The sequence below is a fragment of the Rhinopithecus bieti genome, unplaced genomic scaffold (genome assembly GCF_001698545.2).
Source record: "Rhinopithecus bieti isolate Rb0 unplaced genomic scaffold, ASM169854v2 scaffold_61117, whole genome shotgun sequence".
In the NCBI taxonomy this organism is placed as follows: Eukaryota; Metazoa; Chordata; class Mammalia; order Primates; family Cercopithecidae; genus Rhinopithecus; species Rhinopithecus bieti.
In genome coordinates this window covers 2,516,203-2,542,518 of record NW_016824934.1, presented here as the reverse complement: position 1 = coordinate 2,542,518, position 26,316 = coordinate 2,516,203, and the positions used below count along the sequence as shown (strand labels likewise).

The 26,316-nt window shown below is 37.0% G+C and overlaps 1 protein-coding gene across 2 annotated transcripts in view; it reads left to right on the top strand.

Annotated features, from left to right (window-relative positions):
* Positions 1-26,316, top strand: part of SRBD1 (S1 RNA binding domain 1) — a 230,276-nt gene that overhangs the window by 175,046 nt on the left and 28,914 nt on the right. For both annotated transcript variants that reach the window (XM_017862740.1, XM_017862741.1), the window contains exons 17-18: positions 22,333-22,439; positions 23,702-23,878. In XM_017862740.1, the coding sequence (XP_017718229.1) occupies positions 22,333-22,439; positions 23,702-23,878 (284 nt within the window). The remainder of the gene's footprint in view (positions 1-22,332; positions 22,440-23,701; positions 23,879-26,316) is intronic.

Genomic DNA, 26,316 nt, shown 5'->3' with positions numbered 1-26,316 from the left:
TTGACCTTTCAATTTGGAAGTCTAACAGGCTTCTCAAACTTAACATGTCTAAAAAAAATGTTGACCTCCCTCCACTAATCCCCCCCATCGAAAATTTAAAATTAAAACCACCACACAGTCTTATCCTTTCCCATTTCTATTAATGGCATCATCATCTGCCCAATTAGTAAAACTACAAACCTGTTGTCATTAAAAACTTCTTGTTATTAAAATTCTTCATTCTTCCTTTTGCTTCTCATTCTCTACTATTAACGCCATCTGCTTCTTTCCCTCTTTTTCCTCCAGCCACCTGACTCTAGGCAGCTATCATCTCCCTCTTGATATACTTGGAAAGTCTCTTACCAGGACTTCCTGTTTTCACTTTTGTCTTTTTAAAATCCATTTTCTACAGCATAATTTTAAAAAAATATATCAGATCCCATCTCTGTTCCCGTTGTCATTGGAATAGAATTCAAACTCCTTGTCATGGAGACTTATAAGAGCTTGTCTACTCTCCAGCCTTATTTCTTAGTACTTTCTCCTATTTTTGGTTATGTCTCAGCCACATTGCCCTCCTTTCAGTTTCAACACTGTAGCTTGTTCCTACCTCTGGCCATTCAAAACAGTAGATATTTATTACAAACTTACTTTTAGGGACTAGACACTACTGCCTGAAGAGAAGAAAAGAAATTTTGTTAAAATGGTATAAAAGGGTGGCATGTAAAGGTAGCTAAACTGCCTTATCTCCATTTCTTCTCAGTGTCAGAAAACTTTCAAACTAAAATGGTAATAAGCTGTTTCTTTCTCTAAGGACCAACATTTGGTTCCTATACATAGGATTCTCTCCCTGGTAAAGAGGAGTTAGTAGTATCCATATCTCTTTTCTAAATTCTAGAATTCTTCAATTTGTATTTTCTTTAACTCTGTGACCTAGTCCTTGTCCATGGCCCAGTTAGTCTATGGGTCAAATGGCTGTGGTTTCACCTAATTATCCCAGAACCTGAGATATTGTAGGAAAATGAGTCCTACTACATTGAACATTAAAGAAAATATTATGTCTAAAGGCAACATTTTCGTATAATTTTTTCCCCAAATCTATTAGTTGCATTAAGGTATGTGTCTGTACCAATGTATGCTGTTGGACCTTTCTGTTAGAGGTGCTTAATTGGTTTCTGACCATGTCAGTTATAAGGTAGAGAATCTGTCTGTGGTAAATGGCATCCCATAAATGAGTTTCATAGGCTTGACCTGGGCGCTGGCATGTCAGGACTTCCTAGTGTGTCTTTGCATACCGGTTCCAAATCTCCCAGCTTCTTTGGTATCTTTTTATTGTATGACAAGATGCCATACTTTAGTTCATGTTTGAAGCGACAGAAGCTTAAGTTTTGAGTTCCCAGGAAAAGAAAGACTTCAGCATTTCTAATTAAAGCATCAGAGATTAGTCTGACTAGGGTGTAAGTTAACAGGAACTCTTTATTGACCTAAAAACCTACCCAGAAACTATTTGCATGAGAATTTGGCAGCTTGCAGTGGGAGGGCCTGTGGCTATGGTCAGTCTTAACATGTTGTGTTAGGACATCTTAAATTTCACTTTAAAATTTCGGAGTTTGCTGTTGATTGATGCCTGCTAAGAAAGCTTTTCTATAATAGGAATTTAGATTGTGCTGCTGTAATGCCCTCAAGCAATGCCATGTCACCAGTATCTCCTTCTATTTTAGGGCAATTCTTTTTCTTAAACCAAATTCCCAGCTTCAGCAAGAAGAATCCAAAAGCTGAACTGTTAGAAATTTGTCCCTGGTTTTTCCTTTCTTTACCCAATTTATTGAGTAGCTCGTATGTACTAAGAAGCATGGTGTTAAGAAGTGGGAATACAAAGAAAAGTCTAAATGGCCAGCAAATGCACAAAGAGATCTTCACCTAAACCAGTACTTAAGGAAATACAAATTAAAGCAGCAGTAAGAGTGAGTACCTACTATGTACCAGGATACAACAACAAACAAATCGTATTTATTTACTTACACACATACACACCTGTGTGCATCAGGTGATAATAAATAGTATGGATAAAATAGGAAATGGGGATAGGAATAGTATGGGAGGCAGAGTTTTGCAGCCTGGTCTTCACTGCCACCAGTGCCGGAGGCTAGGTGTGGAGGATCGTTGCAGATCACGTGGAGTGCCTGGGCTCTGTCGCCGTGGTTATGTAGAGATGGGACATGCAAGCAAAAGGAAACCTTTCCTTTCCATATTAATTCTCTGACTCTTCATTAATGTGGATCCTGTCCTGGCAGTGTCAGCCTCAAGTCTAATTGGGAAAAGTTTACTGTCTATAATAATAATGGGCTGGAAGCCAATTAATATCTGACTACATGTGTGGCCACATACATTTATGTGTATTTGGGAAGAGAAAATGTATCTTTATAACTTACTACTGGAAACATTAGTAAGGAGACTTTTTTTCTACGTTTGGAGAAAAAAGCCTTTTTTATTATTATGCATTAATACTCTTTTTTTCTCCAACCTGTGCCTCCTCAAACAGACAAATAATTTAAACACGGCTGTTAAAATTTCTGAGCACCAGGAGGATGTCTCCCTGCCTTCCCTCCCTCCTTCCCTCTATTTCTGTCTCTCTCTTTCTGTCTCTCTCACACACAACCATAGTTTCAGATCAGATTTTCTACACACTGTTTTAATTTATTAGAAGGGAAAATTCTTTCTTATGGCTAAATGTTTGCACTCTTGATTTTTCTAAAGTCCACTTTTATGACTAAGCTATAAATCTCTAAAAATAGAGATTTACAGTGGAAATGTCAACTCTTTCGTATTATGTCAGGTCAAAATGTGTAGCTAATTGGTGTGCATTTGTTCGTGCATATGTCATGAGCCAGAACTGTGTTTTAGCCCACTGACCACACATGGGTAGGTGTGGTCCAGTTCAGATATGCTCATGTTTTCTTTGTTTATGGTAAATTAGAATAGTACAAGGTACTGGTTTGGAAAAATATGTGGGCAAGGCAGACATTTAGGATTTATGAACCTTTACTTAGCCGGTATTGCCCTATCATTCCTCCACCATATCGACCTATATCCACTAGGGGACATAAGAGCACCTATTGGAGGAAAGAATGAAAGTCTGTCTACATTAAAATTAAAACGCAGGACTCTTAGATAACATATAAAAAGACTCATTTTTTTAGTTTCGTGATTCATAAAGAAGTTATACATTTTGTTTAAATTTTAATCATCACCAGAAACTTTTAAAGGCAGGAACAGTGTCTTAACATCTATTTATGGAATGAGAACCAAGCAAGCAGCTAACTAGCAAGCTTGTGTCATTAACTGAGTACCCATGTGATCCAGAGAAGCTATACTGAGAATGATTGTGGCTTTACAAAATACTTTATGTAGAAAAGAATTACCTTTTAGAGTCAGGAGGTGAGACATCTGGAGAGGACATCTGCTGTCAGATTCCAGTGGACAAAAACCAGAAGTGTTCTGTATTTTGCACCCCGACCACCTTCTCTAGAGCTATGAAACCCTAGAGACAGATGTTAAGGGCACCACTGTTGTCTTCTAAACTGATTATGTGGCCTACCAGGTTAGAAACTTAGAAACTTAGCTTGTATTTTTACTTAGGGTTCTTTTTTTTTGGTGGGGGGTGTGGGTGGTATGATCTACCTACAGAAAAAAATGCAAAGATTTTAAGTGATACAGTCTTTATTGATAATTTTTGCCTTGTAATTGGCAAAATTTTTAACTAACATTTAATATAAGTATTAATATAATTGAATTAAGGTCTGCAGTTTTGCTGTTTGCTTTCTGTTTGTCCCATCTGCTTTTTGATCCTTGTTCCTTTTCTGCCTTATTTTGGCTGAAAATCAAATCATTTTTAGTTTTCCATTTTAATTCATTGACTTTTCACCTATACTTCTTTGCATTTTTTTAAAGTGGTTACTCTAGGGATTATAATACACATTCATATCTTCTCACAGTCAACAGTGGTTAATATTTTACCACCTCACCTCCTTCTTTGTGCTATATATATCCTGTAATACCATGTTTTACTTTTTGCTTTCTGGTTATATGTCTTTTAAGTAAAATTAGAATAAACACACACAATTTTGTATTTACCCATGTATTTTCCAGCTAGTGTCAGTTTCCTTTAGTCTGCAAAATTCCCTTTAAACTTTTTTTGTAGTATAGGTCTGCTGGCAATGAGATCTCGTTTATCTAAAAATCCCTTTTCCATTATCTTTAAAGATACAGAATTTGAGGTTGACAAATGTGTTTGTGTGTGTGTGTGTGTGTGTTCAGCACTTTAAAAATACCATTTCGTTGTCTCCTGGCCTCTGTTGTTTCTGATAAAAAGTTAACCATTGACTATAAAGTTTCTGGGTATAGTTTTCTTTGTTTTTATCCATCTTAGGGTTCACTGAGCTTCTTGGATCTATACGTTATGTTTTTGAAAAAAATGGGGAAAGTTTTGTTACTACTTCAATTATTTATCTGCCCTATTCTCTCTTTCCCTCTCAGGACTCCAGTTACATATATTTGTGCATTGTGATCTTGTCCCACAGTTCACTAAGGTTCTTTTATACCCCTCATCCTCACCTCTCCTTCTTTTTTTTATTTCTAGTCTTCAAATAGGATAATTTCTGCATATCTCTCTTTGTGTTCACGGATTTATTTATTTTTCTACTCCAGTCTGCTGTTAAGCCTGTTTAATACTTTTATTTCAGATGCTGTATTTCTGGATTCTTTGTTTATTAAAGCTTTAATTCCTTTACTGCTATTTACCATCTATTCATTGATTTGGTACCATATTTTCCTTTAAGTCCTGAAGCTACTTTAAGGTTCTTGTCTGCTATTTCCAACATCTGAGTCATCCTAGTTTGGCTTCTACTGGATAAGTGGTGTTGACTCCCATTATTCTGTTATTGGTCACATGTGCCTGCATTTTTGTATTGTCTAGCTAGTTTTATTACATGGTAGATATTGTGGATGCTATGTGTTGTTGAGAATACAAATTTTGCTGTCATCCTTTAAAGAGTATTGAATTTTCTTCTGGTAATCAGATAATTAACTCTCAGATCAGACTATCAGATCAGAATGAATCATACAGGAATTTTTTTCAAGATTTATTTTTAAAGCAGTTTTAGGTTCACAACAGAGCAAAAACTACAGAGAGTTACCATATAAATCTTCCCGCCACATATGCACAGCCCCCTCCACTCTCAACATGCTGCACCGGAATGGCACATTTGTTACAGTTGATGAATGCATAGCATTATCAGCCAAAGTTCATAGTTTACATTATGGTGTAATGTTATCCATTATGGGTTTGGACAAACAGATAATAACCTATATTCACTATTTATAGTGTCATAAAGACACTATAATTTTAACAAAGTCCATATCAATTATTTCTATTATGAATTGTGCCTTTATTGTTGTATCTAAAAAAGTCATTGCCATATCCAAGTTTGGTTAGATTTTCTCCTATGTTATTGCCTAGTTTTCTGGTTTAATGTTTTACATTTAGATCTATGATTCATTTTGATGTGACTTTGTTTTGTTTTTTTGTTTTTTGAGACAGGGTCTTACTCTATCGCCCGGATTGTAGTGCAGTGGCACGATCTTGGCTCACTGCAACCTCCCCTCCTGGGCTCTGGTGATCTTCCCATCTCAACCTCCTGAGTAGCTGGGACTATTGACATGCACCACCATGTCTGGCTTATGATTCATTTTGATTTACTTTTGTGACGGGTATAAGATCTGTGTCTAGATTCATTATTTTGCATGTTGATGTCCAGTTGTTCCAGCACCATCTGTCGCAAAGATGTCTTTTCTCCATTGTATTGCCTTTACTCTTTTGTCAAAGATCAGTTGACTATATGTATATGAGTCTTTTGGGGCTTTCCATTCCATTGATCTATTTGTCTTTTTTTGTTTGTTTTTTTCTTTACCAATACTGCACTGTCTTCATTACTGTGCTTTGTGTATTATGTCTTAAAAGTTAGATAGTGTCAGTTCTTCAACTTCATTCTCCTTTAATACTGTGTTGGCTGTTTAGGGTCTATTAGCTCTCTATATAAACTTTAAAATTTTGATTGGGATTGTGTTGAATCTATAGATGGGAAGAACTGACATCTTGACAATATTGAGTCATCCTATCCACATACATGAAATATCTCTCCCCTTAGTTCTTTGATTTCTATCAATAGAGTATTGTAGCTTTTTTCATATAGCTCTTACACATATTTCATTAGATCTATATTTTAAGCTTTTGGAGAGTGCTAATGCAAATGTACTGTGTTTTTAATTTTAAATACCACTTATTTATTGCTGGCATCTAGGAAAACAGTTTACTTTTGTATATTAACCTTGTATCTTACAACCTTGCTGTAATCGTGTTTTAGTTCTAGGAGTTTTTTAATCAATTCTTTTGAATTTTCTACATAGATGATCATATTATCTGTGAACAAAGACAATTTTCTTTCTTTCCTCATGTTAAGGTTAGGGCTTGTGTCCCCACCCAAATCTCATCATGAATTGTAATCAGGTGTTGAGGGAAAGACCTGGTGGGAGGTGATTGGAACATGGGGGTGGTTTCCCTATGCTGTTCTCATGATAGTGAGTGAATTCTAACAATATCTGATGGTTTTATAAATGGTAGTTTTTACTGCACTCACACACACACTCTCTCTCACCTGCTGCCATGTAAGTCATGCCTGCTTCCCTTTCTACCATGATTGTAAGTTTCCTGAGGCCTCCCCAGCCACGTGGAACTGTGAGTCAATTAAACCTCTTTCCTTTGTAAATTACCCAGTCACAGGAAGTTCTTCATAGTAGCGTGAAAATGGACTAATACACCTCACAATCCTATATAACTTTTCTTTTCTTACTGCATTAGGTGGTACTTCCAATATGATATTGAGTGGTGGTAAGAAGGGACATCCTTGTCTTGTTTCTGATCTTAGTGGAAAGTATTCTGGCTTCTTACCATTAAATTTTTTGTTAGCTCTAGGGTTTTTGTAGATGTTCTTAATCACCTTGAGGATGTTTCCCATCTATTCTTAGTTTATTGAGAATTGTTATCATGAATGGGTGTTAGATTTTGTCAAGTGCTTTTTCTGCAGCTAGGACTATGTGATTTTTTTTTCTTCTTTAGCTTGTTGATGTGATAGATTGCATTAATTGATTTTTTGAATGTTGAACCAGACTTGCATACCTGAGAAACATTATATTTGGCTATGGTGTATAATTCTTCTTACAGGTTGTTAGACTTAATTTCCTAGTTTTTTTTGAGAATTTTTGCATCTGTGTTCATGAGAAATATTGGTCTGTCATTTTCTTGTAATATCTTCATCTGGTTTTGGTATGAAGATTATGCTGGTTTCATAGAATGATTTAGGAAGTACTCCCTCTGCTTCTGTTTTCTGGAAGAGATTATAGAGAATTGGAATAATTTCTTCCTTAAATGTTTGATAGAATTCATCAGTGAACCCATCTAGGTAAGGATTATTTTTTAAAATTTTGTTAGGGTGGGTGTAGAGTAATCCTTTCTCTAGGACCAGAATAGCCCACTTCTACCCGTTTCTGGGTATCAGCAGAATATCTGGGGTGTTCAGTGAAATCTCTTCACTGTGATTGGTAGGACATCCTATGTCTCCCAGCTCTGTGTAATCTCTGGAATCTCGGGGTAGCTGCCATCTCACAAGCAGCTGTGTTTTGTTTTGTTTTTTCCCCTGGCCTTGTGTTACCTTGTCTTGGTGTTCTGGGTATGTGCAGCTTAGTATTTAGCTAAATACTTAAGATGTCACTTATATGAGTAACTGGAGTACTGCTCTTCGGAGCTTCATTCTCTCTATATCATACTCTTAAAATCTTCAGGAATCCTGACCTCCAGTCTGTTTCTCCAGCTCAGTAAGATTACTATGTCCTGCTTGGGTTACCTCCTGGTGCCACAGTCTAGAAAGTGTTCTCAGACAGAAAGCTAGGGCAGTTGTGAGGCTCATTCTATGTAGTTTCCCTCTCAGTTGGGATCATAGTCCTACAACTGTCTGAAATTGGTTGCCAAATATTCACTATTCAATAAAGCAAAGACTTGGAACTAACCCAAATGTCCATCAGTGATAGACTGGATAAAGAAAATGTGGCACATATATGGAATACTATGCAGCCATAAAAAAGGGATGGGTTCATGTCCTTTGTAGGGACATGGATGAAGCTGGAAACCATCATTCTGAGCAAACTGTTGCAAGGACAGAAAATCAAACACTGCATGTTCTCATTCATAGGTGGGAATTGAACAGTGAGAAGGCTTGGACACAGGGTGGGGAACATCACATACCAGGGCCTGTCGTGGGGTGAGGGGAGTGGGGAGGGATAGCATTAGGAGAAATACCTAATGTAAATGACGAGTGAATGGGTGCAGCAAACCAACTTGGCCCATGTATACATATGTAACAAACCTGCATGTTGTGCACATGTGCCCAAGAACTTAAAGTATAATTAAAAAAAAAAAATGCAAATAGGCAAGAAAGGCTTGATTCTGGAACATATCAGATTTCAGATCTTGCTGACACAAACAACTCTGGGCCAAAAGTTTAAGTCAACTGGAGACCCTTGACATTCTAATTGAGAGCCCTGCAAAGGAGGTGATTAAATTGATTCTAACACATAATTGATTGTATAGGAAATCTGAGAACATTGACCCTTTAAAATTTATGAAATTATTATCTGTTTTAGAGGTAGGAGATCCTTGACAGAATAAACTGACTTTATTTCTCTGAAAAAAAAAAAAAAATTGGTTGCCAAATATTAAGGTGCATATATGTAAGCCAAGATGCAGTGAGGGTTGGGATAGAAAAGCTGCTAAAGATTTGTGAGCTGAATGGAGATTCCAGGGGTTACACACTGTCCTGGGAACATAAGAATTGAAGCCATCCAGAGTGGGGAGACCTCACTGAACAACACAGGCACTCATTTGATACGTGAGAAGGTCGATGCCTTGAGTAAGGCTATTCAAGCCCTGGAATATTGGATTTTAAAAATTAGTTTCCATTTGTCTTGTGCAGAACAAGTAAGACAATCATTGTCCCAAGGATCCTTCTGTCAAGTTGGCATGAGTAATTGATAATAGGTTCATGCAAACCTGATACTGAGTTAGCGGTAAAGGAGTCTTCAGCATACCTTCCATATGTTTTATCAGAGGAGGAGGATTTGCAAAGAGAATGTCTTCCTGTTTATTTTTTTCCCTCTTATGACCACTGGCCATGCTTCGATCTATGTTTCAGGATCTGGAAAACATCCTTTCAGTGCTGATGCCCTTAATACCAGAGCCTTATACCAGATGCCATCTTAATACCAGAGCCTTATAGGCACAATGAGTTATTTATTTTACATGTTTATGCATTTACAAAATAAAAATCTTCTGGTGTTTGAAGTATGTATTTTAAAAGAATGTGCTTATGAAGATACCTTTTCAAGGTCTTCTTCCAATATTATTTGTTCTATGTGCTTGTCTGTGATCAGTAGAGCTAGAACACATAGGTTTTTACATAGTTAACTAAAGCATTTCTTTGGTGCTGAACGTTGTCTTTAAAGGCGCTATATAAAGACTTCCTGTTTACTGGATTTGATTAATTGGAGGAGGAGCTTTCTTAAGCACACACTGTTTTCTCAAATGTTTCCCAGCCTCCTGTCAGTTCTGTCTATCATGGGTCATTCAGCACACACTTGTCTGGATGACTCTTTTAAAAACTGTCACATGTCAATCAAAGAAAAAGAGATTCAAAATGAAAAGGTAAACTTGCTTTATTTGAAATTGAATAGACTGTGCCTGTAAAGCTTTTTTTTCATGGTTTAAGCTTAAATTTATTTTTTTTAATTTGACAAAATAACATTGTATATATTTGTCACATACAGCATGACGTTTTGAGGTGCATATACATTGTGAAATAGTTAACTCTTGCTAATTAACAAATGCATTACCTCACAGTTATTTTTGTGATGGGCGCACTCAGCATCCACTCTCTTTGTATTTTTTAAGAATCCAGTATATTTTCATTTACCCTAGTGACCCTGCACCTGTAAAGTTTTTTTGCATCTTTGGTTTTCTAGCTGCATTTTGTAATTTGGCAGTACTAAGGGGCAGGGAGAGACATGAGTAGATGATGATTGCTGAGTAAAATAAAGACTCAAGAATATTGCACTAGAAAACCACTTTGGGAAAAACTTTAAGTTTAGTATGGGGAATGTAAAATGAAATTTTGTTGCTCTAGAAACTGTAGTCCACAGTGTTTCATCTGGAAGGACTTTAAAAAAATAATAGTTGTTAGATAGTTTTAGTCCTTCAGGGCAAAATAAAACACAGCAGTTTGAGCAGATTTTTCAGAAGTTTGTGGTAGAATAATAAAGTTTTATTTTTTGGGAATTCTGACCTTAGAACAAAAGCTGACTAGCATAAGTGATCACTTATATTCCTTTGTAAAATCTCATAAATTTTAATAAAATATAATGTCCCAGGATTTCCTTGAATTCGAAAGAGAGACTGTTTATACAATTCAAATAACTTGCCCAAAATTCAGAGTTGGGTAACTTCTATTTAAAAATGGAACAGTCCATTTTTCCTGGCACGAAGTCCTTAGGGATTATTGGCACTGTTAGTCCTGGGACCCTCTTGCTTCTTGTACCAGTTACTGCCAGTAGAGTGATGTGTTACAACTCAGCTTTCAGCAGATCTAAATGGAGCTTTTTGAAGACCATGGAATACATATGATTTTTTCTATACTTTGAACACATAGCCCAACTTGCACAGTGTCTGATACAAAATAGTTGCTTAGAAATGTTTTTAGAATGTCAAATGACTGCCTCTGCTTTAATGTCAAAGACATTATTATGGAAACAATACGGAATTTTGTTCAGTATTCCTTCCACCAAATAGATACGATTTTAGTTTTAGAAAATAGTGTTGGCCGGGCATGGTGGCTCACACCGGGCACGGTAATCCCAGCACTTTGGGAGGCTGAGGTGGGCGGATCACCTGAGGTCGGGAGTTCAAGACCAGCCTGACCAACATGGAGAAACCCCGTCTCTACTAAAAAGACAACATTAGCTGGGCATGGTGGCATATGCATGTAATCCCAGCTACTCAGGAGTCTGAGGCAGGAGAATCGCTTGAACCCGGGAGGCGGAGGTTGTGGTGAGCCAAGATCGCGCCTCTGCACTCCAGCTTGGGCGACAGGGTAAGACTTCATCTCAAAAAAAAAAAAAAAGAAAATATGGTTAACTCTTTAGTACTTTCCTAAGCAAAAAATTGGGGAAGAATATAGGCAAAATTTATATTTACAGCTGACCTGATGGCAGTGTTTCCAGAAGTTTCTATTACATACATAGCTGCTACAAGAGTTTTTAAAACTTCTAAGTTCGATGTGTTAACTTGGACCTTTTTTCTTGTGGGATGTTTTGATGCAGTAACTGGTCTACTGTTTTGTTTTTGTTTTCTGTTATACTTTAAGTTCTGGAATACATGTACAGAACATGCAGGTTTGATACATAGGTATACATGTGCCATAGTGGTTTGCTGCACCCATCAGCCCATCATCTACATTAGGTATTTCTCCTAATGCTATCCCTCCCCTAACCTTCCACCCCCTGACAGGCCCCAGTGTGTGACATTCCCCTCCCTGTGTCCATGTGTTCTCATTGTTCAACTCCCATTTATGAGTGAGAACATGCAGTGTTTGGTTTTCTGTTCCTGTGTTAGTTTGCTGAGAATGATGGCTTCCAGCTTCATGTCCCTGCAAAGGACATGAATTCGTTCTTTTTTATGGCAGCATAGTATTCCATGGTGTATATGTGCCACATTTTCTTTATCCAGTCTATCATTGATGGGCATTTGGGTTGGTTCCAAGTCTTTGCTATTGTGAATAGTGCTGCAATAAACATACATGTGCATGTGTCTTTATAGTGGTCTTTGAGTATATACCCAGTAATGGGATTGCTGGGTCAAATGGTATTTCTGGTTCTAGATCCTTGAGGAATCACCACAGTCTTCCACAGTGGTTGAACTGATTTACACTCCCACCAACAGTGTTAAAGTGTTCCAATTTCTCCACATCCTCTCCAGCATCTGTTGTTTCCTAACTTAATGATCGCCATTCTAACTGGCGTGAGATTGTATCTCATTGTGGTTTTGATATGTGTTTCTCTAATGACCAGTGATGATGAGCTTTTTTTCATATGTATGTTGGCCACATAAATGTCTTCTTTTGAGAAGTGTCTGTTCATATCCTTCACCTACTTTTTGATGGGGTGGTTTTTTTCTTATAAATTTGTTTAAGTTCCCTGTAGATTCTGGATATTAGCCCTTTGTCAGATGGATAGATTGCAGAAATTTTCTCCCATTCTGTAGGTTGCCTGTTCACTCTGATGATAGCTTCTTTTCCTCTGCAGGAGCTCTTTAGTTTAGTTAGATCCCATTTGCCAATTTTTGCTTTTGTTGTCATTGCTTTTGGTGTTTTAGTCATGAAGTCTTTGCTCATGCCTATGTCCTGAATGGTATTGCCTAGGTTTTCTTCTAGGGTTCTAATGGTTTTAGTTCTTACATTTAAGTCTTTAATTCATCTTGAGTTAATTTGTGTATAAGATGTAAGGAAGGGGTCCCGTTTCAGTTTTCTGCATATGGCTAGCCAGTTTTCCCAACACCATTTATTAAATAGGGAATCCTTTCCCCATTGCTTGTTTTTGTCCAGTTTGTCAAAGATCAGATGGTTGTAGATGTGTGACGTTATAGCTGAGGCCTCTTTTCTGTTCCATTGGTCTATATATTTGTTTTGCTACCAGTACCATGCTGTTTTGGTTACTGTAGTCTTGTAGTATAGTTTGAAGTCAGGTAGCATGATGCCTCCAGCTTTGTTCTTTTTGCTTAGGATTGTCTTTGCTATACGGGTTCCTTTTTGGTTCCATATGAAATTTAAAGTAGTTTTTTCCTAATTTTTTGAAGAAAGTCAGTGGTAGCTTGATGGGGATAGCATAGAATCTATAAATTACTTTGGACAGTATGGCCATTTTCACAATATTGATTCCTCCTGTCCATGAGCATGGAATGTTTTTTCCATTTGTTTGTGCCCTCTCTTACTTCCTTGAGCAGTGGTTTGTAGTTCTCCTTGAAGAGGTCCTTCACATCCCTTGTAAATTGTATTCCTAGGTATTTTAATCTCTTTGTAGCAATTGTGAGTGGGAGTTCATTTGATTTGGCTCTCTGTTTGTCTATTATTGGTGTATAGGGATGCTTGTGATTTTTGCACATTGATTTTGTATCATGAGACCTTGCTGAAGTTGCTTATCAGCTCAAGGAGATTTTGGGCTGAGATGATGGGACATTCTAAATATACAATCATGTCATCTGCAGACAGACAATTTGACTTCCTCTCTTCCTATTTGAATACCCTTTATTTCTTTCTCTTGCCTGATTGCCCTGCCAAAACTTCCAATACTATGTTGAATAGGAGTAGTGAGAGAGGGCATACTTGTCTTGTGCTGGCTTTCAAAGGGAGTGTTTTCGGCTTTTGCCCATTCAGTATGATATTGGCTGTGTGTTTGTCATAAATAGCTCTTATTATTTTGAGATACGTCCCATCAATACCTAGTTTATTGAGAGTTTTTAGCATGAAGGGGTGTTGAATTTTATCAAAGGCCTTTTCTGCATCTGTTGAGATAACCATGTAGTTTTTGTTATTGGTTCTGTTTATGTGATGGATTACCTTTATTGATTTGTGTTTGTTGAACCAGCCTTACATCCCAGAGATGAAGCCAACTTGATCTTAGTGGATAAGCTTTTTGATGTGCTGCTGGAATCGGTTTGCCAGTATTTTATTCAGGATTTTCACATCGATGTTCATCAGGGATATTGGCCTGAAATTTTCTTTTTTTGTTGTGTTTCTGCCAGGTTTTGGTATCAGGATGATGCTGGCCTCATTAAATGAGTTAGGGAGGAGTCACTCTTTTTCTGTTGTTTGGAATGGTTTCAGAAGGAATGGTACCAGCTCCTCCTTGTACCTCTAGTAGAATTCGGCTGTGAATCCATCTGGTCCTGGGCTTTTTTTGTTTGGTAGGCTATTAATTACTGCCTCAATTTCAGAACTTGTTATTGGTCTATTTAGGGATTCGACTTTTTCCTGGTACAGTCTTGGGTGGGCGTATGTGTCCAGGAATTTATCCATTTCTTCTGGATTTTCTAGTTTATTTGCGTAAAGGTGTTTATAGTATTCGCTGATGGTAGTTTGTGTTTCTGTGGGATCAGTGGTGATATGCCCTTTATCATTTTTTTATTATGTCTATTTGATTCTTTGTTCTTCTTTATTAGTCTGGCTAGTGGTCTGTTTTGTTAATCTTCAAAAAACCAGCTCCTGGATTTTTTTTTTTTTTTTTTAAATAGAGTTTTTTTAATGTCTGTATCTCCTTCAGTTCTGGTCTGATCTTAAGTTATTTCTTGTCTTCTGCTAGCTTTTGAATTTGTTTGCTGTTGCTTCTCTAGTTCTTTTAATTGTGATGTTTGGGTGTCAATTTTAGATCTTTCATGCTTTCTTCTGTGGGCCTTTAGTGCTATAAATTTCCCTTTAAACACTGCTTTAGCTGTGTCCCAGAGATTCTGGTATGTTGTGTCTTTGTTCTCATTAGTTTCAAAGAACTTATTTATTTCTGCCTTAATTTCGTTATTTATCCAGTAGTCATTCAGGAGCAGGTTGTTTGGTTTCCATGTGGTTGTGTGGTTTTGAGTGAGTTTCTTAATCCTGAGTTCTATATTTGATTGCACTGTAGTCTGAGAGACTGTTTGTTATTATTTCTGTTCTTTAGTATTTGCTGAGGAGTGTTGTACTTCCAATTATGTGGTCAATTTTAGAATAAGTGCAATGTGGTGCTGAAAAGAATGTATATTCTGTTGATTTGGGGTGGAGAGTTCTGTAGATGTCTATTAGGTCTGCTTGGTCCAGAGCTGAGTTCAAGTCCTGAATATCCTTTTTAATTTTCTGGCTCATTAATCTGTCTGATATTGACAGTGGGGTTTTAAAGTCTTCCACTATTATTGTGTGGGAGTCTAAATTTCTTTGTAGGTCTCTAGGAACTTGCTTTGTGAATCTGGGTGCTCCAGTATTGGGCACATATGTATTTAGGATAGTTAGCTCTTGTTGCGTTGATCCCTTTACCATTATGTAATTCCCTTCTTTGTCTTTTTTGATCTTTGTTGGTTTAAAATCTGTTTTATTAGAGACTAGGATTGCATCCCCTGCTTATTTTTCCTTTCCATTTCCTTGATAAATATTCCTCCATCCCTTTATTTTGAGCCTTTGTGTGTCTTTGCACATGATATGGGTCTCCTGAATACAGCACACCCACCGATGGGTCTTGACTCTTTATCCAATTTGCCAGTCTGTGTCTTTTAATTTGGGCATTTAGCACATTTACATTTAAGGTTAATATCCTTTCTTCCACTTGATCGATTCAGCTATTGATACTGTGTACACTTCATGAAGTTCTCGTGCTATGTTTTTCAACTTCATCAGGTCATTTATGTTCTTCTCTAAACTGGTTAGCGACTAGGATTGCAACCTCTGCTTATTTTTCCTTTAGTTAGCAATTCCTCTAACCTTTTTTAGGGTTCTTTGCTCCCTTGTATTGGGTTAGAACATGCTCCTTTAGCTCAGAGTAGTTTGTTGTTACTCACCTTCTGAAGCCTACTTCTGTCAATTCGTCAAATTAATTCTCCATCCAGTTTTGTTCCCTTGCTGGCGAGGGGTTGTGATCTTTTAGAGGAGAAGGGGCATTCTGGTTTTTGGAATTTTCAGCCTTTTTTTCCCTCATCTTTGTGGATTTATCTACCTTTGGTCTTTGATGTTGGTGACCTTTGGATGGGGTTTTTGTGTGGACGTCCTTTTTGTTGATGTTGATGCTATTCCTTTCTGTTTGTTAGTTTTCCTTCTAACAGGCCCCTCTGCTGCAGGTCTTCTAGAGTTTGCTGGAGGTCCACTCCAGACCCTGTTTGCCTGAGTATCACCAGTGGAGGCTGCAGAACAGCAGAGATTGTTGCCTGTTCCTTCCTCTGGAAGCTTCGTCTCAGAGGGGCTGGAGTTCTCCTGTATGAGGTGTCTGTTGACTCCTGCTGAGGGTGTCTCCCAGTCAGGAGGCATGGGGATCAGGAACCCACTTGAGGAGGCAGTCTGTCCCTTAGCAGAGCTCTAGAGCTGTGCTGGGAGATCTGCTGTTTTCTTCAGAGCCAGCAGGCAGGAACATTTAAGTCTGCTGAAGCTGCACCCACAGGTGCGCCTTCCCCCCAGGTGCTCTGTCCCAGGGAGATGGGAGTTTTATCTATAAGCCCCTGACTGGGCCTGCTGCCTTTCTTTCAGAGATGCCCTGCCCAGAGGGGAGAAATCTAGAGAGGCAGTATGGTTACAGTGGCTTTGCAGAGTTGCTGTGGGCTCCACCTAGTTCAGACTTCCTTGCAGCTTTGTTTACACTGTGAAGGGAAAACCGCCCACTCAAGCCTCCTTAATGATGGGTGCCCCTCCCCCCACCAAGCTCTAGCCTCCCAGGTTGACTTCAGACTGCTGTGCTGGCAGCGAGAATTTCAATCCAGTGGGTCTTAGCTTGCTGAGCTCCATGGGGGTGGGATCCACTGAGCTAGACCACTTGACTCCCTGACTTCAGCCCCCTTTCCAGGGGAGTGATTGTTTCTGCTCGCTAGCATTCCAGACACCACTGAGGTATGAAAAAAAAACTGCCACTAGCTCAGTGTTGCCCAAATGGCTGCCCAGTTTTGTGCTTGAAACGCAGGGCCCTGGTAGTGTAGGCACCCAAGGTAATCTGGTCTGCAGGTTGCAAAGACCATGGGAAAAGCTTAGTATCTGGGCCAGAGTGTACCGTTCCTCATGGCACAGTCCCTCACAGCACAGTTCCTCACAGCTTCCCTTGGCTGGGGGGGAGGGAGTTCCCTGACTCCTTGCACTTTCCAGGTGAATTCCCTGACTCCTTGCGCTTTCCACCCTGCTTCTGCTTGCCCTCCATGGGCTGTACCCACTACCTAACCAGTCCCAGTGAGATGAGCCAGGTACCTCAGTTGGAAATGCAGAATCACCTGCCTTCTGCATTGATCTCGCTGGGAGCTGCAGACTGGAGTTGTTCCTATTTGGCCATCTTGCCAGCCACCCCCTACTGTGTGTTTTTTAATGGCATCAGAATAGTTCATTGTGGGGCTGTTGCACACTTTATTTGTACGAGTCATCTCTGTGGATATTTAGATTGTACGCGCATACACACCCCTTTGTGCAAGTGTCTTGCTATTTCCTTAGAAAAATATCTTATATATGAAGATGCTGCATAAAGTCATATGTACATTTTTTAGAATTGTGAGGATTCAGTTACATGCTATTATCAAGCCTTACAACAATGCCTGACAGTAAAAACTCAAGGGGTTTTGACAGTATGGTCATTGTTTTCATTGTCACAGTCTTGCCGCTTAACTTTGAGCTCCTAAATAAAGTGACTGCTTCAATTAGAAAAACATCAGAGATCCTTACTCAAAGTGGCCTGAACAATAAGGAAATTTCTGATTCTTGATTAAATGATAAAAAAATTTTATTACAAGATGCCCAGGGGGGCTGAGTACAGAACTAGTTAATTCAGAACCTCAAGAATATCAATGAAGAACCAGTCTTTCAATGTATGTTACCTGCCATTCTCGCTAAGTTAGCTTTTCTTCAAGCTTGTCCTATCACATGATACAGTGATTACTGGGAGTCATACTTGAATCAAAAGAAGAAAAGGCTAATTCTTTTTCACTCTATTTTAGGGCAGTGAAGTCTTTTTCTGAAGTACCTGGCAGATTTACCCTCACATTTCATTTGCCATTATTGAATAAATAGAATGGGACCACCATGATTAGCTTAGACCATTGTTTTTCCTACCTTTTGATTTTGACACACTAGGAAATACATTTTACTTCGTCATGACAAGGGCACTTATCACACATCACTTCTGTTTGGGCATATGTATGTCTCTCTTATACAATTAAATGTAATTCAAAATAAGTTTCTCAAAATAATGCTTACCTTTACTACTCATTGTAAGTTAAATGCTATTTTACTTATATTTAAATAGGTTTTTAATACCTAAATACAAAAATTTAGAACAGATGTAAGTTAATATATAGATATGGGCTGTTCATGAATTTTTTTCAGTCTGGAATACATGAGGATAATGCTATGAGCACATACAGTACATGGTTGAGCTGTGTTTTTCAAATTTTGAGTCAAGATTCAAAATACCTTTTTACACAAACAGGGCATTGTGAGTAGTAAAATAATCTTAATAATTTATTCAGATGAGATTCATCAGTGAATTCTATACTTAGTCTATACTTAGTGGGAGGGAATTCCACAAGTGTATCAATACCAGGATTTGAGGATCATTGGGAACCATCTTGGAAGCTGCCTAGCACAAAGTATGAGGCAACTAAATGCAGTGTGTCATCCTGGGTTGAATTATGGATTGGGAAGAAAATGCTGTAAAGAAAAATTGAGCAAATTGATGATTTGAGCATGAGTTGAATGTTAGGTAATATTATTACATCCGTATGTTTTCTAATTTTAATAATTGTATTGTATGTAAGTCAATGTTTTTGTTATTTGGAACTGTACACTGAAGTATTTATGTGACGGAAGGGTAATGAAGTTTTTGTACTATTCTTGCATGCCTTTTCTAAATTTGAAATTATTTCACAGTTAAAATTTAAAAATGTCAAGAGAGATTGTTTTAAAATCAAAACAATGTGAGTCTGGCTCTTAAGTTCATACATACTGAATACATTATATGTATGTCATGTATGTCAATCCTTTTAATAAGCTGTTGGATTTAGTTTATTAGTATTTTGTTGAAGATTTTTGAACTGATATTCATAGGAAATATTAGTTTGTAGGTTTCTTTCTTCTTGAGGTATCTTTGGCTTTGGTATCAGGGTGATGCTGGCCTCATGGAATAGGTAAGAACTATTGGCTCCTCTTCTGTTTTTTGAAAGAGTTTGAGAAGGGTTGGTGTTCTTGAAATGTTTGGTAGAATTCACCAATGAAACTATATGGTTCTGAACTTTTTTTTGTTGGGAGATTTTTGATTATTTATTGACTGTACTTAATAGGTTTGTTCAGATTTTATATTTCTTCTTGAGTCAGTTTTGGCAATTTTGGTGTTCTTGGTAATTTGTCCATTTTTTCTCTTACCATGTATCTGGTTTAAAGTATATGGAACAAGTATGCATTTTTGCATTGTGTAAACATATCTGATTTAATTTTATGTGAAGTTACATTTAAACCGTATAAAATAAATCCTCCATTAAACTGCGTTGCCTTGCATATATAACCTAAAATGCACTTATCGTTTGAGCATTCCATTTGCTCCACATTCACATCAATATTTGGTATTTTCCATTGTTTTCATTTTAGCCCTGTGGTGGGGTGTTCCACGTGATTTTGTTTTTTAAGTTTTAAGTTTTATTTTAACACTGTCATCTACAAGAATATCATTACCAACAATACATCTGGGGTCAGTCATTTTTATTGTTTTGCACATTTATAAAACCATGTTTTAAATCAAGCTTATTTTAAAGTCTTATGGCTATTATTTTCTATATAAAACGTGGCTCAAGTCAAGTCAGAGGTTACTGATTGAAGTCAACATTTTCTCTCAATTTTGTCACTATCAACACTTCCAAATCTGGTAGTTGAGCTTGCCTCTGTAGGTTTTACTTCACTATCTTTTTTTCTTCTAAATGTAGTGATTCATTTTAAGGACCACTTGTACTAAATCAGTTAAAATATTACAGTTGCTGAGAATTGAAAAATTTCATACTGGATAACATTCTTTCTGAAAAATGCACTGAAAGTTTGTAACTAAACTTGGTGAAGGAATCAGCACTTTGCCAATAGATAAACTTCTCCCATACTTTGCTTATAACTCTGCAGAGTTACTCTTTAACCTCTTCATTAAATCTGTGTCAGAAGATCAAATGAGGTATCAGTGAACCAAATACCTATTCCTGAGCAATTTATGTTGTATTCCTCACACATGGTAGTCTCAATTGGCTGCATTGTTCATCCTATTCATTCGATGTTAAGGGTGTATGCAATATGCTCTATGTGGCTTATTCTATTCATTTTTTTATGCCGGTGGCAAGTCACTGATTTAATTTTATGATCCACTAATTGATCATAACCCTCAGTTTGAAAAACATGGATTTTAACCAGTCACCATTGTCTATCGGAGGTGGGACCAGCTTTTCCAAAGCATATGGCCTTACAGAAATGGGATAAATGCTAGACACACGGTTAGGCTTCTGTTTGAAAGGAAGAGAAGGGGTTTGACAACTAGAGGTTAGGATAGGCAACCAAAATAATCTGCTGCAGAGACCGTAGCTTACTCATTTAACTGTCCTAAGCATCTGGTGTGCTTGGAAGTACTGTATCAACTTGTTTCCCTTGTTACAATGGCTCTCAGCAATTACTCTTCCTTTTTCAGGTTTGTTTGTAGTTTTGTGTTCCTCAGATATTTTTTCCTGTTGCTATCCTTGTGCTTGCCTTTATATTGTCATCCTATCTCCTACCCTCTCATTTTAAAAAGTTCCCTTTTCATTTTGCTGCTTTTCATCTGCTTAGACAAAAGACTAGCTTCTTAAAAGCTGTAACTCAAGAGTAACCGAGTAACCAAGTTCTCGGTAAGATCTTAGGTTTTACTTCATGATCTTTTTCATGGTGATACTTGCTTATTAGATTTTTTAAATGACATCCAAAATTTTTAGCTGCGGCCTGGCTAGTTACCAGTAAGTTATCTCTGAAATACGGAAGTACTCCTGTACCCTTCAGTCTTCCAGAACAAAAGCTTCTGCTGTTATTAAATGGTAATAATGTAATCACAATACTTGGGGACTCTACTAGATTATATTCCTTGTTTTCCTTGACGTTGGTAAAAAGAAGTCTGCTGTCCCACAGATCATTAACTTTAGAATTATGAGTAACATCAAGTGTATTAATTGTTGTAACCTAGCTTCAGTTAGTCAACAAATACTTTAAAATACTGCATTTCACCAATTGTAAGATGCGCATTTTCTGACATTTTAATGCAGCTTACATTTAATAGTGTCCTATAGTTGCTGTTGTCCCTGTGGTAAATCATGGTGTAGTTTCCACATGAACTTGGTTGCTAATCCTAGAGACATGACTGAACTGCACACCTTTCGTTGTTTTAATTAACAAACCATTGAATAATAAACCATTTAAGGATCTTAGAGAAAAGAATAGGAGTTTTGTTACTGTCCAAAATCTCTTCTGTTAATACCCTCTGTTAAGATTAAGATACTGCTACTATCATCAAAGCTTGTAAGAATGAGCATCTGAAGCTTGAAAGAAAGTCCCAGAGACAACAGAGGATCGCTGTTTTAAGAAATGCTACATTATCAAGGATTTTGATAGCATAAAAACAATATTGCATGGAAAACCTTGACACCTATGATTTTGAGTATAAAAGTGATCAGAAGAATTGAACACTGAATGTGAAGAATTTTAGGAATAGTTTAGCCAGTTTAGATTGCTTATGTTTTTCTTATTTGTACATAATATATGGTTCTTACAGTTTCTAAATAAGTCTAAAGAGCTCTTTCAGTATTTAAAAAATAAATAAATAAGCAATAAGAAAGCATGTGTCATAATTTGACTATTTTCTTCCTTAGTGGTGTATAAAATAATGGTGCTTCATATAAACAGTACTATCTTGAATTTGATGAAACAAAAGTTTGATTTACTGTCTTACTATTATTGTACTGCTTCCTATTATAACTTATGTTTTCTTCTCCATAACACTATAAGGCCATGCATGAATCATAGAGACTATGTCTTATTTTGATGTAGCAGCCACAGTATTATCCGGGAACTTGTTAGAATGCAAATTCTTAGACCCCACCCTAGACCTACTGAATCAGAAATCTGGATGTGGGGGTGTTACCAAGCCATACAGGTGATTTTAATGCAAGCTAAAGTTTGAGAACCACCGCTCTGGGCAGAATTTTAGGCAAGGGAAAAATACTGGTACTATTATATTCAAATTAGGTATATATGCATAGCTTAAAGAGTAAGAAACCATAGATGGCTTGACTTCAGCTTAATTACATCTGCAAACAGTGTGTTTAAGAGGAATGAAGACATTTACCATGGTGTGTGTTAGCTAACTATCAGTAATATAGGCAGAGTAATGGAATAGTCCAAGAACTACATCTCCTTCACTTTTGATATTTGATCTTTGTCTTTTCAGCATGACGTATCCCAGACTTTACTCAAGGCAACACTGGACAGTGTTGTAGAAGAGTGTGTCAGCTTTGTGGGAGTGGACATTAACATCTGTTCAGAAGTTTTGTTAAGGTGAGACAAATCTGTGGCTGAAGATCACAGAATTGAGTTTAACTGGCTATCCAGTCCAAACTCGGCTAGAGGAAGGGAACACGTGGTGTATAAAGTTGTCAAGTATAGAACATCTATGGGTTTATACATTGCTTTAAGTAATCAGAGGGGAAGATATTATGTAAGAAAAGAATTATAACAATTCACGTTATCATTTTTAATTTTGCAGGTCTAAAGTGAAGAGCATAGAGCATATGGTAACCATTGAGTGCATTAGTGTTGCTAATAGAATTTAAATAAGGTTAACATGGAAAAGAGTTACTTCCCACCACATGATAGTAGAGATTTTCACTAATTAAGTCTCTTGCATGCATCTGTCAAACCTGGCAGTAACCAAAAGATAAATTCTGAGGGTTCAAAGTATGGTTATCGTATTTTTACCCTGTCAAAAGAAACCTGTCAAAATTTTTATCATACTATAATCACATGTTATATCATCTTTTTTCCCCCCGTGGTTTTAGAAGAGCTGCTTTTTTGTTCACAGTTTTGCATTTATTACACAAATCTGCTAATGCAGCATGAAATTCTCTGATCTGGACCTTTTTCGCTGAAACAGGTATAGCAGAAACTATCCCTTACATTTTAAGTTGTTGATTTTCTAACACAGCTACAAACATTTCATAATTTCATATATGGAATTTCATAATAGAGTTGAAATTCTCTGAAATAATCTTTTAACACCAAGGAAACTACCTAATATAGTCTTTATATATAATTTATACTAACCATGACAATTACAGATAAGGACCTTTCTATAGTTCAGCTCTATATTACTGAGAACAGGCTAATACACAAAAAAGGTAGTACAACACAGTTGTAGCTATTATAACTGCTTCTAACTCACTTTGTATGTATGCTGAAAAAAATAGGCAAAATTATTACTTTATCCAGAAACATAAGGAATATGAATATATAGAAAAACTGTGAGGAACTTTTTTTTCTTGCATCAGTGTTAGCCAGCTTACCAGCATCTTTATGACAGCTATTGGTTTTGTCTTTTTTTTTCTTTCCTCTTGCACAACTCTTTTTTTCCCCTCTGTTTTTTTTTTTTTTTTTTTTTTTTTTTTTTTTTTTTTTTTTTTTTTTGGACTCCCCTTTGGATTAACTTAGCTTAGACATATGAGGATATGTCATTGCAGTTGTTTTTATGATCCAAATGTTTTATATCATTGTCTTTTCAGATGATATCTTCTTTTCAGTTTGCCTTTTTTTTTTTCCCTTAGGCATATTGCAGGACTCAATGCCAACAGAGCCAAAAATATTATTGAATGGCGCGAGAAAAATGGACCCTTTATCAACCGAGAACAGCTGAAGAAAGTGAGAGGACTGGGTCCAAAATCCTTCCAACAGTGTGCTGGCTTCATCAGAATCAACCAGGATTATATCCGAACGTTTTGCAGGTGATTATAAGTATACACTTTAATTCTGTTGTCAACCTCCTCTCTTGTTATTGTTACCTATCCTACTACTGATTAGTGTAAATTCTAAGTGTCCATTGTTCATGCCTTCATTCAATACGTGTTGAGTGTCCTTTGGTAGGCATTGGGAATACAGCAATGAGCAAGTCAGCAAATTCTGCATTCTCATGGAGTTATATTTTAACGTGTAATACAGACAATAAGCAAACCAGTAAAATTAGTAGTTTCAGAAGGCAAGAAGTGCTATAAAAATTGAAGCAGGGATATGTGACACTGTCTTAGGGGAGTAATACAACTACTTTAGATTCGTTATTTTTTGAAAACTTATTTGAGCAGAGTTTTGAATGAAATGCCACCCAGGTATCAGAAAGAAAGCATTCCAGGCAAAGTGAACACTAAGTGTGCATAGTCCTAAGGCAGGACCAACTTTGATGTATTCAGGAAATGAGGGAAAGGCCCACACAGAACATAGCAAATGGGAAGGAGTGGTACAAGATGAGGTGACAATGGTGACTTCAAAGTGACCACTTTATATTGACATAGCTGTTCCCTAAGCATAGATATGTTTCCCCACTCCCTCCTCACTGAAAATGGACCAAAGCATTGATTATCAGTTGTGTGTATCAAGAGCTAAACTTCTTTACTTTCTAATCCTGAAAGCATGAAAGCTTGTTACATAAACTTCTTAGCATGGTATAATTATGAAAGAACATTTACGTGTCTACTACTTTGGGACTACCTGGTTAATTCATATGTACTTTTTTCTTTTGACAAAATTATAATAGAGGTCATATGGAAGATAACCTTTATTCTGGAAAAGACTGATTAAGCCTCACTAGAATATATTATAAAGCTGTGGTAATTAAACAGTTTGCTTTTGATGTAGGAATAGCACAGAATAAGGTCTGAAATCCACCAAAACATAGTTAGAATTTAGTTTATAGTAAAGGTGACATTTCAAATGGTAGGGTAAAATTGATTAATTATCTAACAAGTGATATTATGACAAGTGCCAGTAATTCAGTATGTGTGAAGGAAGCTATAGTCCCACTTCTCACTCCTATGCCCAAATACATTACAGATTTATCATAGACTTAAATGTAAAAAAAAGTAAAACTGTAAAAGCACCAGAAGAAAACATGGGGAAATCTTGCAGAGCATTAGAGTGATGGAAATTCTTTCTAAATAGATCATGAAACCTAGAAGCCAGCACTGGAAAAAATTGAAGATAAAATGATTCTGTTTTTGTTAGTTTATATGTTCTTTGAACACTTGGTTAGAAAACACAGCATAGGCCAGGAGCGGTTGATCACCTGAGGTCAGGAGTTTGTGACCAGCCTGGCCAACGTGGCGAAACCCTGTCTCTACTAAAAATACAAAACTTAGCTGCGTGTAGTGGTGCTCACCTGTAATCCCAGCTACCCAGGAGGCTGAGACAGGAGAACTGCTTGAACCCAGGAGGTGGAGGTTGCAGTGAGCCGAGATCATGCCACTGCACTCCAGCCTGGGCGACAGAGCAAGATCCTATCTATCTCAAAAACAGACAAACCCAAAAAGCACCAAAAGAACTCACAGTATAAAAAAAGAACAAAAAGTAAAAGATGCCTCTCAAGTCTCACTTGAAAAAGTTTCTTATATGTTGCTTCCAGAAAGTAAATTTACAGTTATGTCACCTTGTTTGTATATGTTTATTATTTTAAAAATGTATACACAAGGGATCAGGCTCTGCAACTATTTGAAACTTGCTTTATTTGTTTCAGTCTTCTGGATCTCTTTCCAAATTATTACATATAGATTTCTAACTTTTTATTCTTTATATTGTCTGCATAATATTTAATTGTATGGATGGGCTATAATTTAGTCTAACCAGTGTCTTATTGATGAATATTGAGCTTGTTTTAAAGCCTTGTGTTTTTCCAGCTGATAATTAGGTGCTTGCAGATTTGTGACTGTTACATCTCCTGAATAGTTCATAGGTTTATTCAGAATGGAATATTGCTACCACATTTAATGTTTTTTGCTTTGAAATTTATTTGCTAGCAGTGTTACTATATTTGCCTTTTCAAAATATGCCTGGTTTTTTTTTTTTTCTAATTTTTATACTTTCTATGACATTTTTGATGTGGCTCTTAGAAACATATAGCTAGATTTCATGGTTTTACTCAATCTGATATTAATACATTCACATTTGTTGTATTTCAAAGTTGCACATCTTCTATTCTTCTGATGATCATCCTTAAATTTGTTGCTGACCTCTGGAGTTAATAGGTGTCTCTGTCCTCTTAGAGACGACTAGAAACAGTATCCTTCCCAATCTTTCTCTCTTCAACTCTGTCTACCTCCCATGATAAGACGACCTGGGATTTTAGTTTCAATCCAGTCCTCGCCCCGCCCCACCCCTCCCCTCCCCTTCCCTCCTC